The sequence below is a fragment of the Carassius gibelio genome, chromosome B14 (assembly GCF_023724105.1).
Source record: "Carassius gibelio isolate Cgi1373 ecotype wild population from Czech Republic chromosome B14, carGib1.2-hapl.c, whole genome shotgun sequence".
Classification (NCBI taxonomy): Eukaryota; Metazoa; Chordata; class Actinopteri; order Cypriniformes; family Cyprinidae; genus Carassius; species Carassius gibelio.
This window is the reverse complement of record NC_068409.1, coordinates 12,900,722-12,918,027: the sequence shown is the minus strand read 5'-3', so window position 1 is coordinate 12,918,027 and position 17,306 is coordinate 12,900,722. Positions and strand designations below refer to the sequence as shown.

Below are 17,306 nucleotides of genomic sequence, written 5' to 3'. Positions count from 1 at the left end.
AACCTTCCTATTGTCTTCTTGATCGCACTGCGTACTAAGAAATCATTTTAGGATTGTCATGTATAAATTGTATGGGAATTAAATTGTCTGTTTTGTTCAGTTAGTATTATGAAATACCGTTACTGCCCCTATAAATGAAGATAGCACTGGAACATTAAACAAGGTAAATTTAGATACTGAGCTCTGCAGCATTTCTGAAAATTAAGATGACTCACTGTTTGCGTTTCTCACAATGCCTGAATACCGGATTTGGTTTGACTCTAGGTCCAGGATTTTACAGAATTTCACTATGCCAGTTACATCTATATTGCAACATCACTGACAAACAACACACACAGAGAAAGTAAATGTTGGCATTTGCCATGTCACACGATTGTAATTCAGTTTGTACCTGTGTTTACTCAGATGGTTTATGGAAAATAGTTCCCTGATCAGGATCAAAGGATTAAGAACACAATAATAATAAGTGGCAGTGCATAGCTTGAAACATCTTATTCTGGACCAGTTTGAAGTCTCCGCCTACATTCACCAAGAAAAAACATCAAAAACAATACAGCCTACCTGGCCATCACAAGCCATCTTGCAGATACACCAAATACAGTTCCTAATGACGGGACATTGAGTCTGTCGAGCTGAAGATGACCTTTGACACAGTTCCCATAAATGGTCTTTCACTTAGCACTTCATCTTCACATTCATGGATCATTTCCCATCAATGCAGATGATTAAACTTGGATAAATCCAAACTAAATGGTAATATAAACCTTATTTACCATTCTTCAACCACTGTGAAATTTCACTGGCTATTAGAGGCTAAATGTTAAATAATAACATTTTATGTTCTAAGGCAATGTCTCAGTTCTTATGTTTATATATATATATATATATATATGTGTGTGTGTGTGTGTGTGTGTGTGTGTGTGTGTGTGTGTGTGTGTAGGCTGTATTTAATATTTTCTTAGCAAATTGCTGTCCTTTTTGCATTCAAAGACTTTAATTACGGTTGAGTATTTCATCTCATCAACTGTATACAAAGAAATAGATCCCAATGTTGTGAAAAGGGAAAGGGATTGTGCCAAGTGTTGTAATATGCCAGATTGCTTGCTTTTAAGACCCCAGACTGCATAAAAATACTTTTTCATCATATATGTAATAACTCTTTTATAATAAGATTCTTTCATTTATGGCCATTAAAAAGCAAAAAAAAAAAGTCATATTTTCCCAAGCACCAGTAGTGTTGTTTTCATGGTACTCGTTTGTCAGCAGATGTTTGTAGTTATGCCGTTTAAGAGCTGTTTTGGGCTCCACGTGTTGATCCAGACGCAGTTAAATGAGCAGCTCACTGGATGACCGACAGTAACCCCGGCGCCCAGAGCGGATGCGCTATAAAACCACTTCAAAACCTTCAGATGCTCCTCCACACGAGAACCACCGACCAACACCGGCGTCAGTCCACAAGGACGACTATACATCCGATTTATTTGGATTACAGTGAATGTCCATCCGCTGTCTGGTAAGATATACTTATGCTTCGTCTTCTTTGACATCGTTATGTATGTTTTTAATGTTTTGGAGAAAATGAACGGCAAACGCAAATGTTTCAGGTAGCGTATTATGGAAAACAATACAAATACCATGACAATATTTTTGTGTTTATGACGAGAGAGTAGACGTTGTCAAAGGAAATCGTTGAATGAAAGTTAATTTAGTTGCTGTTTTTTTCTTTGACGTAACACTTAACATAAAATTGTGCGACACGTAGTTTTTATTTAACTTAAGAACAGCTGTTGAAACAAAACCTGACGTTTTTTTTTTTTTTTTTAAAGTAAAAATAACACTAGAATATCAAAAGGTGGCAACGTGTGGTTCTTGATCAGCAGATAAAAAAGACGAAAAGTGCTGTAAGAGATAGGCAACAGAACAATGAACAAGACAGACAAAGGTAGCCCTAAGTTTACATTCCTTAAAGTAACAAGGAAAATCAAAGTGATGACAAATCCACAACCTGGAGTAAAAGAAAAAAATTAGATGTTTTCCCACTTTTGGTTGAATTTTTTTTTTTTTTAGACATAACATAACTACTGTACCAAGCTAAATGAGTGGTAGTGTTTAAAACGTGAAAAATGAAAAAGAAAACGTCTACAGTAGACATGTTTTCTTTTTCATTTTTCACGTTTTAAACACTACCTCTACACTTATCTATATGAAAGCTTTTACCACCTGCATCTGTAATAGTGGAAGACATAATGTGCAAGTTGTCGGGAAAGAAAAGCTGTCTGAATTCTCAGAATGAAATGCAGCCTCAAGCATTTCAGCCGAACATAATGGGGAACACCTGGAATAGTTGATGACCAGATGAATGTATATAAACATTTTCCTTATTTTACTTTACTTTTTGTAATATTTTGTCTAAAGGTTCAATAAACAACAACAAAAAAATCCTATTAATTCTTATGTCAGGCTTTACAGGCATAGGTTATGTTTCCATCCAAGCTCATCACAAACCTGATCATTTCCGTTTTAGTTTACCTGATTAAATCACTGAAAGGATCAGACAGTGAGAACAATGTATGCGTTAGATGAAGATCACTCAAGAATGCCTGGACCCTTTTCGCATTTGAATAGCTTTGTTAGCATAGAGCAAGGGCACTATGATTCTCTCCCTGACTTCCAGCAAATCTGTGCATTTTAAATGAAGCTCTTTGATCAAACGTGACCATTAAGAGGGAAGCTACCTACCCCAGAGACCCTAATGGCCTGTGAAATAACTTGCTTGATTATTCTCTGACACTATAAAGTCCATCACTTTCAGGAATTCTGGGGATTGGCCTTCCCTAAAATGGGGCAGGAGAGGAGAGATGAAAAGGGAAGACGTGAGCGAGCAGCAGAGAGTCAGATAGGAGGGCTGCACTTTGTTCTGGACTTTTGAGCTGCTCTGTTGGTTTTTTTCGCTCCGTACATCTCCGTTGTGTCATTGCAGTTGAGAGCTGAGAGTGAAGAGGGACCCGAGTGAAGATGTCTATCTCCACTCAGCTGGGTCTGCTGTTGTGGAAGAACTTCACCTACAGAAGGAGACAAACGGTAAGCACCACAGATTCAGTATATAAATATATATATATATATATATATATGATCTATTTTTTTTCTTCAGATTTTTTTAATTGTTTTTAATATGCCATCATAAAAAAGAATAACATTAATTAAAATACAAATATAATTTTTTTCCCAACATTATGTAAAATTTGTTATTGTTATGACAGCTCTTCATTCCTTATAATATAATTATAGAATCTTGAGCTGTTTACAGTCTATAACAATCCACATATTAAGTAAGACATTTTTATATAATTTCAATACAGAATGCTTTTATACTATGATTCTCAGTTCACTGCTTACGCAAACAGTATTTGTGTTGCTCTTCTAGAGGTAAAAGGGATGCAAATACAGACAGACATAGAATTCAAATCTCCATCACCTCAAAATAGGGTATATTACTCTTTAAACCATTAAAAAAGCACTGTGGTTGTACCATACTATGGTAATTTGATGTATAGCGTGGTACTGTAACGTGTATATTTACAAGGTTCTTCCCAAATGTCTTGTTCCATAATACAAACAATTCAAAACATTGCATATTAATTACGTTGCAAAACCTAAAGACATGGTGCGCATGATTTAATTTTATATTGTTAAATGGCTTGAAACAGTACAATACTGATGCATTTAAATTTGTATGCATTAAAGTAAATAAGCATTACCCATAAAAGTGCTAAAGAATGACTATAGAATGAGTGGTCAGGTGGGCTTCATTCCCCGTTGGATCTGTGTAGACATGCCATGTTCCCAGTGGATGTTCCTCTCTGAGGTTGTTCTATATCTGTTATGTCTGATCGATCCCCTGTCATATATTAATAATAAATGTTGTTAATAAAAACCTGCCCTTGATGACATTACACACCAGAAGCCCTTACCTTAGACATTAGCTTTTTCCTGATAACTCTATTAGTCATGTTTCACTGGGGCCAAAGATGGTCTCTAGTGTCTGCACTTTGCAGAAAACGCTGACTGTTTTTGTCCTCTTGTGTTTAACTTGTTCAGCTCCAACTGCTGACGGAGATTGTGTGGCCTCTCTTTATTTTCTTCATCCTGATTGCTGTGAGGTTGAACTACCCGCCTTATGAGCAACACGAATGTAAGTATACTCCTCGGTTTTGTACCTGTTAAAAGAGAGAAATCACATTTTAGAAGTAGCGGTGTTGTGATGTGTCTACACAATGCATCATTTATCCTGTTTGGTAGCATTAATTTCCTGACATTACATTGAAAAACTAAATGGCTGCCACGTGTTGATGCAAAATAACTTTTGGAATGTAACTTGTGCATATTAATTACGTTGCAAAACCTAAAGACATGGTGCGCATTGTGCAAAAACGCACGTTTCGTTTCGTTCCATGGCGTTTTATGATCTATCATTATCAGATGTGTCAAACTGGCAGGGTGTCTATGAGTTCATAATGATAACTGGAGTAATTGGTGTTCTCTTAGTCACACTGGATGTGTATAAAGATGATGCTATCAGGAGCATGTCAGGGTTTAAATAGTGCCATATAGACAAAGTGACCACCATTTCTGAGCACAAAAAAACACAAAATGGTCTATATTTTAATATTAGCTAGTCATCTGATTCATGTTTATCTGATTCAGCTTATAAATGCGTTTATCAGTTTATCATTATTTCTTGTTTTTATAGTTTTTATTGTGCTTGATTGGCTTTCTAATAGATACATTTTATGTCACCATGTCCTGAGTAATGCTACTCATGCCGAGCTGTAAACTAGCCAGGAATTCAAAACACAAGTCTTGACTAGTGTTCATTTGAAAAGACATACTACAAAACAGATCCGATTTTGTGAGATTGTGAACTTTCTGTTCTTCTTTATGGAATGGTGAACCTTTGTCACAAGATCCTGTTGACGTACAAATGTGTCTGTGTGCTACCACTTTGGTTTATAGAGGAAATAGAAGGTCCTGTGTATAATTTCACTTCTCCCAGAGTCTGGAGTGTGCTGATGGACAAATAGATTTGTCATATGCGAGTACTTGCATGTTGCAACTTCTCTTTGTGAAGTGATTAAATGGACAGAAAGAACAATGTCCATCATGTAGGTAATAATATATTTTAAGTCTTCAAAACCAGCAATATTAAGTTGCCCTAAGGCTGTAAATACAGGATTATGTGGAATTAACGGGAATTATTATATTCCACAAAATAGTAGATTTTTTTGTTGTGTGATATTTTTTAAAATGTATTACTGCTGTAAACACAAGATTAATGATTAAGTAGATGAATAAAAAAAAAGATATATATTTATAGTTTTTTTTTAGGTGAAATGTTTTCTTCCATATAATGTCGTGTTAACAGGGAACTTAAAAGTGCTGGTTTTTTGCATCATAAGGAAATTATTACATGAAACGAAATATTGAAGTTTGTTTTGTATTTTATTTTTGAAAAATATTTTTATGATGATTAAATTAAAATAAATCTTTTTAAATTAAATTCAACAAAAATTAAAAGGAGCAGGACAAACATTACCATGATACACACATTTTTTACATTGTAAAATTTAAAAAAATATAGAATCGTTTTTTCATTAAATTTATGAAAAAGTAATGTTTTTACATTACTGTAGCGTGAACTCGTGTTTGATTACCGTACATTAAAAACATTTTCATTATATGATTTTCTTTCTTTTGATATTATGACCCAGTTATGTTCTTGATAGATATTTTGAGGGATATCCTCTTATAAATTATTTGAAATTAAATAAATATATGAGGAATTGAACAAATAGTCCCTGAATTGATTACATCACATTTGAAGCATTATCTTATCTTTGCTGTGCTCAGCAGTGCAGCAGCTGGCAGTCTTAAGGTTGACTGATAGCAGACCTGAATATTTGACTCATTATAGAAATAACAGTGAGTCTTTGGGGAGGCATAGGTTGCATATACAACTTAGGTAATCACTTGATAAGGTCCCCTCATAAGGTACGCATCCTCGAGGGATGGACAGTCAGATGTTTGCTGATGTTTTTTAGGTCTTTGGGAAGATAAGGCAGTCTAAGGGTACACGTCAATCATTTGTACTGTATATGGGGATGGGCCACAGCATTGGGATATAGAAATAATGAAAATCTCATCCGGAACATCGTGCCCATGCAGTTAGATGTCAATCTGATAATGTATCTGCACTATCTAGAACTCCCTTTATCAGGATCATGTGTCATATATTAAGTAAATGTACTTTTGAAGTCAAAGATGCATTATCTGGGGGTGGGGGGGGGGGCAAGATAGATTATGGTTTTACTGGGAGAAATAATGCTTTTTAAAACTTTTTCAGATATCATTGCTCTATGCCAGTGTCTCGATTATGCTGGTTTTATCGTGTAGACTTTCTCTTTTTCTGCTCTCAAAGAAAGCCTTAATGTGGAAACTCTCTTTTCATTCCTCTTCAGTGAGGTATTTCATTTAGTCTCCCTTTATTTGTTGCAGGTCACTTTCCCAACAAAGCCATGCCCTCAGCAGGCACCCTGCCCTGGATCCAGGGCATCGTCTGCAATGCCAACAATCCCTGCTTCCGACACCCAACCCCCGGGGAGTCTCCAGGAGTCGTTGGAAATTTCAACGATTCCATGTAAGTTGTTGCCTACAGCTGAAGGTTTCAAAATGGCACTATAATGTGGCCAATTACGTGTAATACAAGACCATGCATGCAGTTTGGTAGTAATTCCCATTTCTTTTTCAGAATCTCACGCCTGTTTTCTGATGCCAAGAAGATCTTACTGTATAGTCAAAATGACAAGAGCTTAGACGGATTCAAGGAGCTTATCAGAGCAGTTAAAGTCATGCAAAACAACACAGCTGGTGAGTACAGAATTGCCTGGAATGAAAACAGTTCTTCATGTGTTTCCAAACATCAAATGCTGCTCTTCTCCATAAAGTGAAGGCATAAAGTGACAAAAAGCTCTAAAAAGGACAAAACACATCATTAATAATCCATATGACTTGTGTGCTGTATTCCAAGTCTTCTAAAATCCTATTATAACTTATATTTTCATCAAGTTTGAATATGCTTTGAGCCCTTTTTTTATTTAATTTTTTATAAATGACTTGAAAACGTATATTTTAGCTTGTACCTTTTCATGTTCCACCAGAGTTGGTTGGGTTTGCAGTTACAAAGGGCATAAATGTCATGTCATTTTTGGCTGAACTATGTTATGTTTTTTTGCCCTTTTCAGCAATTGTACTGTTCCATAGCGAACACATCTCCTAGCATAAAGTGACTTATTCTAATTATCAGTTAATCCTTGTAAGTATATAACGAAAGGTTAATGCCCATCAGTCTTTGAGGATTTGTTGGGACAGTGCAATTTTTCCACTGGGAGAGGAGGAAGTGGGTGGATGAATGAAGGATCAAGCCTTTTTATACAAGCCATGACAAGTAACTCTCAGGGCTTGTGTGGGTGTAAATATGCACAAACATCCCAGAATCCATTCCTTTAGCATTACCTGCCCTATTCACTTAGTGTGTGCTGGGTATACAGCATGAATTGTCTCTTCCCGTTCACAGACTTCTCTTCTCACGCTAAGTGGGCTTTAATTGCATTTCTCTGCCTAATGGAGAAAAGGTTGCACAGACAACATCACAGAATGTCTGTGGTATAAATATACAGAATGTTTTTAACAAAAAGTGAAGTATGATGACATTTTTAGATCTGTGACAGAGTGAAATGGGGAGATTACTTCATTGTTTTCATAGATGACAGACAAAAACAGGATCAAATGGTCCAAAACTTACCTAAATTCACAGTTAACCGTAATACACCTTCAGAATAGAGTTCAGAAAATTCTCGAGGAAAAAGAGCCATGGCAGTCCACCTGTTCAATTAAAGCTTCATCATTGTCGTGTATAACAATAGGAATGCTTTGAACTCGCCTTCCAGTCACTGTGGGGCTCGTCGTGGCATCCGCATGCTGAGATCTCATACATTTTTGTCTTTATTCTCCTCTTTTGATTACAACTAATGGCAACAGAGATAAAAGGGTTGAGTTCTCTGGGTTTAGGTTATATTTATCGCTTGAACCCATTCGCACCTAGATCTTTTGCTATGATTAGCTGTGATGCTGAATTCACAAAGAGCTTTAAATAGCTGCTTTACATTAGCCTATAATAATAATAATAATAATAATAAATTACAACATTTATGAAAAACATCATGCCCAGAATATGATGCTAATTGTTGTAATGGACAAAGAAAATTGTAATGGTTCTGTTTGGTTATTGAGGGTTGAGTTGAGCAAATGACTTGTATATTGACATAGCTGTCCTGATCACTACGACTTAGATGGTTTGTGCAGTTTCTGGAAAACAGAAACATAAAGGTACACTACTGTTCAAAAGTTTGGGGTCAGTAAGATGATTTTGTTTACAAGAAATTAATACTTTTATTCAGTAAGGATGCTTTAAAATGGTCTAAAGTGACAGTAAATACACTTATAACGTTACAAGAGATTTCCGTTCGAAATAAATGCTGTTCTTTTGACTTTTGAACTTTCTATTCATTGAAGAATCAGTTTCCAGAACAACTGTTTTAAACACTGATGATAATAAGATTTCTTAATGAAATCAGCGTATCAGAATGATTTCTGAAGGAGCGTGTCACATTGCAGACTGGAGTAATGATGCTGAACATTCAGCGCTATTTGTCTTCACAGGAATAAATTACATTTAAAAAATATATAAAAATAAAAAGCCATTTTAAATAATAATACTGTTTCACAATTTTTGTGTTTTTACTTATTTTATAAAATAAATACAGTCCTGTGAGCATAAGAAACTTTCAAATACATTTAAAAAATAAAAAATAACAATCTTACCAACCCCAAACTTTTGAATGTCGGAGTGAATTTCAAGACAACAGTTTAAACTGTCTGAGAACTGGATTATGTTTGTTTTTTTCACCACGGCTCATTTAGACTCTTTAGACCCTCTCATTTTATGCTTGCATATGCCTGTACTACCTAAAAATGCCTAACAGATGTAATTGGCCATGACTTTACAGATGTCCCTGCACATGTCTTTTCAGACCCTAGTTTACTCCCCTATTTCTCTCCCTTTACCCTCTTTTCAAAAGAATAATTTGTGGGGAAGCGATTGAATAGTTCAGGAATCTGCCACCTCCTGGGGCTCCGGCCCTCCCTAGCAACAAACACACTTCCAGCCTTTGTTTCCCTGAACAGCACAGATGGAAGACATGGAGACAGTTGGGCTGCTCCGGGTGAGGGTTATCATGGGTAGTTGTCAGCTAGGTGTGAATGGCTACACTTTTCCATTCACATCAGGTATAACTTTAGACGTATGGATTGGAGATGGGGTTTCTTCTATCAAGCAACATGAGAGACGTCCTCAAATTTACAGACTTGATCCCAGTTTTTACACACATTTCCATCAAAAAAAAAAGGGATCTGAAAAACGTTTAGTCTGACCAATCTTTGACTTTCAACAGATCCATCTTTGCATTTAAGGATTTTTGTTTCAACTGTGAGTTGTCATATTCAACAGATAATGTAAAAAAGCGACTTCACGTTTTAAGATTCATATGGTTAAGGAATTGCATTATTAGCATCAAACATTTGAATGATAGTGTGATGCAACAGATTTAAGGAAGGATTTCTCACACAAGTCTGTACAATTTTTCCTGGATTTGTGTGGGCTACTGCAGCCTCTGTTTTAAACTCCAGAACATTTAGGAAACTAGACTCCCTGTACGTTGTTTGTGGAATCACGCGATGAATCCGTCATCACTTCTTTCCACGCCCAGGTCAACCGTACCTGCCGGCCTGCTCAGACATGAACCTGAACCTTGAAAGGGGAACGAAATTTAAGGAGAGCACACGAGTGTGTAGTTAACACTCTCAAAGGCTCTTCACCTGAATGAACAGCTCTAAATTCCAGCATGTGAGAGCATGTACTCTGATTAAAAGTTTGAGGTTTTGTACGAATGCAATTTAAATCTGAACTAATAGTAAATGGGGTGTGTTTCCAAAAACAGTAATCCTAAAATGTGGGGGGCGGGTCTTCTGAAATTAAAAGTCTGGTCAAATTGCTGAAAACCGATAACTACAGCCATTGTATGGTGGTTTTGTGAAACATTGCTTAACACGCACACACTAAAGTGGTATGTTTGTCCTTAGGTTTCAAGCTAAAGGACTTCCTGGGTGAAAATGAAACCCTTTCCATGTTCCTCCAACAAAACGCCTCCTTTTCCCATAATCAGGTGCAGAATATTCTGGAAGCTGATGTAAATCTTGAAAAGGTGAGAATTTGAAAGCATTATTTTCAGAATAAATGGTGGCCATGACTAATTAAGTACTTCTTCCATGCCCAAAGACCCAAACCTCACACTTGCTCTACTGTAACTACACTGCATACAGTTTGGAAGGCATGGTCATAGTTTTTAGGTCCTTTTTGATAGTTTACCCCACACATGCTGCTAAATTGACCCTAGGAATCCGTTAAAGAGAGGCAACCAGCATGCAACTTGATTATTGTTTGTAAATCAATAGCTGTTAGCCATGTGACATGCCCTCGGGACATTACATAATCTAAAGTCCTCATAAATGACCATAGACAGCCTAGTTTTACCCTAATGTAGCCTCTCATTCAAGGCATCTAGTCTAAGTGCCTTATGATTCCCCTGCCCTGATAACAAACTCATGGGTCATATGAAAAGCTCTGTCCCCTTCTATCTCCAAAACCCCTCACAGATCACATAAACACCTTTTGTCTGCTCTCACTCCTACTGCTTATCACCGATGCTCCTCATGTTTCAGGTGCTGATCAAAGGTTTTGGCGTCCATCTGAGAGACATGTGCAGCACCACCACACTTGAGGATTTTGTGAGCATTCCAGACGAAAGGGTGGCGAGATTCACCCAGGAGCTCATCTGCAGCGCTCCCAAAAGCTGGCTAGACCAGGCCGAGGGACACTTCAAGTCCAACTTGGATTTCCTCAAACCTATTAAGGTAAGAAACATCGTACAGTGAATCAAAATGAACAGATTTCATAAATGTTTTTAATAATAAATAAATTGCTATTACCATAAAATATGTAACATTAAATAAAATTACCATGTATTAAAATTATCATAATGTAAAAAAGAAATATATATATATATATATGTCAATGTCATAAATTCCACCCAAAAAAATAAATAAATAATTAAAACATGAATAATAGTAATAAAATGTCTTTTTTTTGGGGGGGGGGGTATTTATTATTATTATTATTATTAGTATTATGCATTTAAATAATAAATTTATTTTTCTATATATTTTAAATGGTCATTTTTAAGGGTCAAATAATAACGTTTAACTAAGATATTAAATATTTTTAATGAGAATCATAATTGAGAGCAATTTAAAAAAGAGAGTAATTTAAAAAAGGCACAAAAAAAAAAAAAATATAAAAGATTATAAACTTTTATGTTTAATAGTCAAGAAAATAATTTTCCAGTGCACAAAAAATCCTAATGGTCCTAAAAGACACTTAATTTTCTACATGCGATTCAGATTTTTACATTCTACCATTTAGCATCTTCAGATAACTTTGTTCATTTCATAAGAGTGTCCAGATTATACATAATTAGTTTTTTGTTGCAGAGGACACAAGCGGTTTTACTGTAGACAAACGTAAATGGCAAGTCTAGAGCCCTAGACGAGTCCAGATGGGGTGGCTTTGTTGTCAGGAAAAGGTGTTAATTAAACTGTTACTTAATAAATTCCCCCACCTTGTGTTTGAGGGTGACAGAGGTCATCATCTTATCACCTAAAGAAGTGCAATAGAGTCCTCCGCTGCTGTTGCTGAGTTGTTAAAAACAAAACCAGGTGACTTTATCATTGGCATGCAATGTGCTGAGACACAAAAAACTCAACAACCAGCTTAAAGGGAAAGAGGAAAAAAGAAAGCACGAATGAGCTGGTTATGACGAGCGTGGGAGGACGCATGTCGCTGCACGTTGCCCTACACACCTACCTTCATATATATCCTGAAGGCACAGCTGGTAGTTACAACAGCTTCAGTTCCTCTCTTCTGCTTCTCCCTATGAGCGTTTAAAAGAGATACGAAGATGTCCGTTTGACTCACAGATCTCACTGGTCAACGAAAGATGATTTTGACTCATCTTTAGGATTCTTGGGAGTGAAGTGCAGTGGAAAACCAGATTAATATGTCATCTTAGTTTTATTTCGCTGGCTGATGGCATGTAGAATACATGAAATAAATATGGACTTGTGTAACTTTTATGGTTCTCTGATCATTTACAGACATGCAAATTAGATAGAAGTAATTACACGAGGGCAACTAAAGGGCAACTAACTAGATCTGATTTAACAGTCATATAAACTCAGTGACACACAATACTGTAGATGACATAACCTATTCAGGTTTATGCATATTATCATTTCATTATAGTCATCTACTATAACTTCACGTAAATGAAAACAGTGTTTCATAAAAAAATATATATATATAAAACATAATTTGATAGCATATATATGTTTGTTTTATTTAATGTAATGTAAAACAAAATGTTAATTATATTAATAAAACATATACACTATACTACTACTTTATTTATTTTTTTGTTGTGTGTGTGTGTATAAATATATATTATATATATGTATATGTACATATGTATATGTATAAATATATAAACTAATCAGTGTATTTAATGAAATCTTTTCTCTGCTTTTTACAGTCAGAGATAAGGACTAATGCCACTGATGTCCGTCTAGTTGCCAAAGCTACAGACAACCTTCTGGAAAGCCTGGGATCACTGGCTGTGGAGGTAGACTTCATATTATTCCCTTATCATCAAAGTGTATGCGTTTATCACTCCAGACAATGTAGAACAATCCTGAGCAGTCCTGTGGTACTAGTAGTTGTCTATCATATTTAAAACAACCAGCACACAGCAAGGCTCTAGAATCATCCCATGAGAGTGTAAGTGACATTTAATGGTGAGGACAACTGCAGGGCCAGTGACGCAGCAGTAAAGGTGTCGCACTGGGCCTGTATGTGTCGATGGGTTCGGTAGGGTCTCGTTTGCCAGCTGTAGCAGTGCACAGCAGGAGGAAGAGAAAGTTGGTTCAGCTCCTAGCTGGACAGATATACAACCAAGCACAGCTGAACAAGCATCCAGAGAGAGAGTAACACAATCTACTCAGCAGTCAGTATCCAAAAACCGCAAGAAAGACGTTTGCTTAACACAGTGAGATGGGCGTTCATGACCTGTTTGCCCATACAAAAGCCTCTCTGTTTTCTGCTCAACTGAGAGGGAAACCTTTGGCTATTCAAGTCTACATGAATGGAGCATTAAAGTCAACCCACTGTCTAGTTCGCTGGCTCACTTTCACGTTTGAGACGGATGGTGAATTCCATTAACCTTTCAATGTGTTGGTAAGAGACTAGACGAAGTGCAAAAAAACATTTTCATTACTCTAGTCTTCAGTGTCACAATATTCTTCAGAAAGTATTCTAATATGTTGGTTTACTGCTCAAGAAACATGTTCTATTATTATCACTGTTGCAAAGATTCTTTGATGAAAAGATATTGCAAAAGAACAGCATTTATTTGAAATATAGATCATAGATCAAGATTATAAATGTCTTTGATGTCACTTTTTATCAATTGAATGCGTTTTTTTCTAAATGAGCTTACTTATTGCAGCATTTTGGTTGTGGATCACGATTTCCCAAAAAATATTAAGTAGCAAAAAGTTTCTTGTGCACCAAATTAGCATATTAGTAATAGTATGGGTTCATTCTATTTATTCTGGAACTCAGAAGCTGCATGCAACTTTTCTCTGTACAGCTTAGTGAAGTTTAGATGGCTCATTATCCCTTGATTTCTTGCTCTCTCCCCCTCTGTGAGAGTGTTTTGTTTTTGCAGTAGGACATCTGTTGCACCCTCCGCCCTTCATTCTCTGTGCACTTTTACACAAAATCAGCGGCACGTGATTTGTTTGCTTGCTGAGTCAGATCCGTAAGGCTCACATGGTTTCATCCTGCAGAGTTGTATGCCGTACACCACACCTGCTTCAAAACAAAAGACGGGCAGAAGCAATTTACTTGGATGTGTTCGAAACACTTACTGCTTACTGCATACTGCCTACTATTTTGTTTAACTGTACACACTATATACTCGGTATAAATACTGTATACTACAGAAAAAGTAAGAGTAGTGTGCTTAGCAGAACCTCCAAAAAAATCAAGTTTACAGAAGAAGTGAAAATACACCTGTAGGAAAGAAAAAGCAATAATAATGTGTTATATTTGTTTCTCTTACACAGCAGGCAGATTAAATGGAGACACACAGACTTTTTCTTTATATTTATAATAAAAATTAAAGTGTTCTCAGGGCATTTGGGTTTTTTTAAATGTGAAATGTCGTGACCAGCACAGAATAACATTTCTTTTCCTGTCAGCCAACCTCGAAAAGCAAACCTCCCAGCTTAGAAATGCATTTATGAGAGACTTTTATTTTATGTTTGACAAAACCCTTTGTGTGTTTAAAAAGCAGAACCAGTTTTCATGGGAGGGTTTGTTTGTCTAAAGTGAGTTGTGTTGGGTTTTGTCAGGCCCTTGGGGCATTGACTTTCTGGATTCAGGATTGTTGGGTAAAACCTCTAAACATGAGCTACACAATGACAGTAGCTGTCGAGGATTAGGCAAACACCATCACTAACATTATCTCTCCTAATAGCAGACAATTTTCTCTCTGATGAAATGTTACAGGGATAGTTCACCCAAAATGTACATTCTTCTGTTATTTACTCACTCTCAAAAACTGTATGACTTTATTTCTTGAGTGAAACACAAAAGGAGACGATTGTTTTGCTTCTTTTCAGTTAGGATGAATAGAAACTGGAGCTTTCATGCATCAAAAAGGACACAAAAGCAGCATAAAAGTATCATGACAGCAGTTCAAACTAGTTGCGCACTAATATTCCAAAGATCCTTTGGATTTGGGAGTTATTTGATTTAGTTTACAAAAACAGTCTGAATGATTTGGTCACAAACCAAAGATCTTCAGTGAATAATGACTTGAACTCTGTTCTGTTCCAAATACTGTTACTATTATATGGTTTTAAAAGATTTGGATATAGTGTGCAAGTTTTTTACTTTTACTTTTATAGTACTTTTGATGTTTGAAACTGAGAGTGATTAGTCATTTTCATTATATGTCCTTTTGTGTTCCATGGAAAAACAAATTCAACAAATTCTTTAAAGATACACCAGTTTAATATAAAACCTGACACGCCTGTTTAACAAACTAACGGAAACCTCTTAAGTAAACTTGTTGTGTATCAGCCGTCTTGACTTGGCGATTATAGTTGTATCCTCTGTCATTCTTTCAGCTGGCCAGTATGAGGAGCTGGAGTGACCTGCGAAACGAGATCCTGTTTCTGTCAGAAAACGCCACCGGCTCGCCGAGTCTGATGTACCAGGCTGTGTCCCGAATCGTGTGTGGACACCCGGAAGGCGGTGGCCTCAAGATCAAATCCCTCAACTGGTATGAGGACAGCAACTTCCAGGCGCTGTTTGGCAACCACAATGAGAGTGATGACGAACCAGTTTCAGTCTATGACAACACCACCAGTACGTCAAAGCTACAATAGTGTTTAGTATTTTTATATACTATTATAGTTTTTTATTAATATTTAGAATTAGCTTTTGTCTTCATTTTTAGAATTTTTTGGCCTTTTTTGTCTTATCATTTTTTATTTTTTTTTATTTTTTTGTTATTATATATATATATATATATATATATATATATATATATATATATTTAATTAACTTGATATATAATAAATTCTATGTCTCAGGGCAGGTTGATGTTTAAAAAAAAAAATCAATACATGAATATAGAATTTCCCTATAAAATTTATGTTATTTTATTGCGCCTTTTATTTAAATTGCGCTTTTTTATAGTTTTAGTTTTAGTTAACAATAATATCCCTGAACTACATCAGAAATAACCATGCTTTTTCATAAACAAAATGAATTGCGTTTGAAATATGGTAGTAGCGTACTTAAATGCATCTTCTTATGTATTGTGCTTCTAGCTCCATACTGTAACAACTTGATGAAGAACATGGAAGCCAGTCCTATCTCTCGAATGATCTGGAGAGCACTGAAACCTCTCTTGATGGGGAAGATCCTCTACACACCACACAGCCCTGCAACACAGAAGATCATTCATGAGGTAACCATCCTGGAAAAAAAAAAATGTGCATGGTACTTGCCCTGATTTGTTGCTAAAAATCTTTGTTCTTTCCCAGGTCAACAAGACATTTCAGGAGCTCGGAGTTCTACGAGATTTAGGCGGAATGTGGGAAGAAGCCAGACCGAAGGTTTGGAACTTCATGGAGAACAGTGAAGAAATGGATCTGATGCGGGTATGATCTGCCTAACTCTGATTACTGCCTCCATTTGGCTGGAGTTTACCAATGTTGAAGCTCATTGTAATTTCCATTTCATTGTTCTTCTAAACACAGATCCTTCTTCGAAACAATGCCACTGCTAGTTTCTTCAGTGCCCAGTTGGCTGGGACTCAATGGAGTGTGGAGGATGTTATAAGCTTCTTGTCTAAGCACTCCGAGGACACACGTCCCCATGGGACAGCATTTACGTGGCGGGATGTCTTCAATGAGACGGATCAGGCCATTATGAGCATATCCCGTTTCATGGAGGTCAGAACAGCTCTCTTCATGCTACCTTTTCCTTTCTTTTCTCCTCCTACACGTGTCCTTTCTATCTCATAATCCATCTGTCTCCCACATACATACTTTCACATAAAACACATCAACAACCATTCATAAGTCACATAGCATGTCGCAACCAGCACATTTGTCGAGAGAAAGGCACATGCAAGAGGTGTTTGTACGTCCTGTTCCAATGAATTGTGTGGGTTTTTTAGTTTGTAATATGTCTAAGTCAGCAACATGACGTATGTTAATATAACAAAATGAGATGTGAAAGATAAAAAGGAAGTGAAAATCAACATGAATGTAGGCTCAAGTGATGTATAACATGACTGGAGAAGACAAACAACACGCAGTCATTTCTAATGGGTCAAAAGTTCCCTTTTACAGTAAAACAAGACCAAGCTATTACGGATCACATAGATTATTCTAGGTCAGCTATAAAAGTTATTGATTAAATTACCCACTGGAGCATGCTT

General features: G+C 36.3%; 1 protein-coding gene across 1 annotated transcript in view; it reads left to right on the top strand.

Moving 5' to 3' along the window:
- Positions 1 to 1,355: 1,355 nt before the first annotated feature.
- Positions 1,356 to 17,306, top strand: part of abca1b (ATP-binding cassette, sub-family A (ABC1), member 1B) — a 31,755-nt gene continuing 15,804 nt past the window's right edge. The window contains exons 1-12 of the mRNA XM_052574235.1: positions 1,356 to 1,513; positions 2,981 to 3,081; positions 4,099 to 4,192; positions 6,553 to 6,694; positions 6,806 to 6,924; positions 10,255 to 10,376; positions 10,894 to 11,085; positions 12,819 to 12,908; positions 15,481 to 15,721; positions 16,189 to 16,328; positions 16,405 to 16,521; positions 16,621 to 16,815. Coding sequence (XP_052430195.1) covers positions 3,016 to 3,081; positions 4,099 to 4,192; positions 6,553 to 6,694; positions 6,806 to 6,924; positions 10,255 to 10,376; positions 10,894 to 11,085; positions 12,819 to 12,908; positions 15,481 to 15,721; positions 16,189 to 16,328; positions 16,405 to 16,521; positions 16,621 to 16,815 — 1,518 coding nt within the window. The 5' untranslated portion in view covers positions 1,356 to 1,513; positions 2,981 to 3,015. The remainder of the gene's footprint in view (positions 1,514 to 2,980; positions 3,082 to 4,098; positions 4,193 to 6,552; positions 6,695 to 6,805; positions 6,925 to 10,254; positions 10,377 to 10,893; positions 11,086 to 12,818; positions 12,909 to 15,480; positions 15,722 to 16,188; positions 16,329 to 16,404; positions 16,522 to 16,620; positions 16,816 to 17,306) is intronic.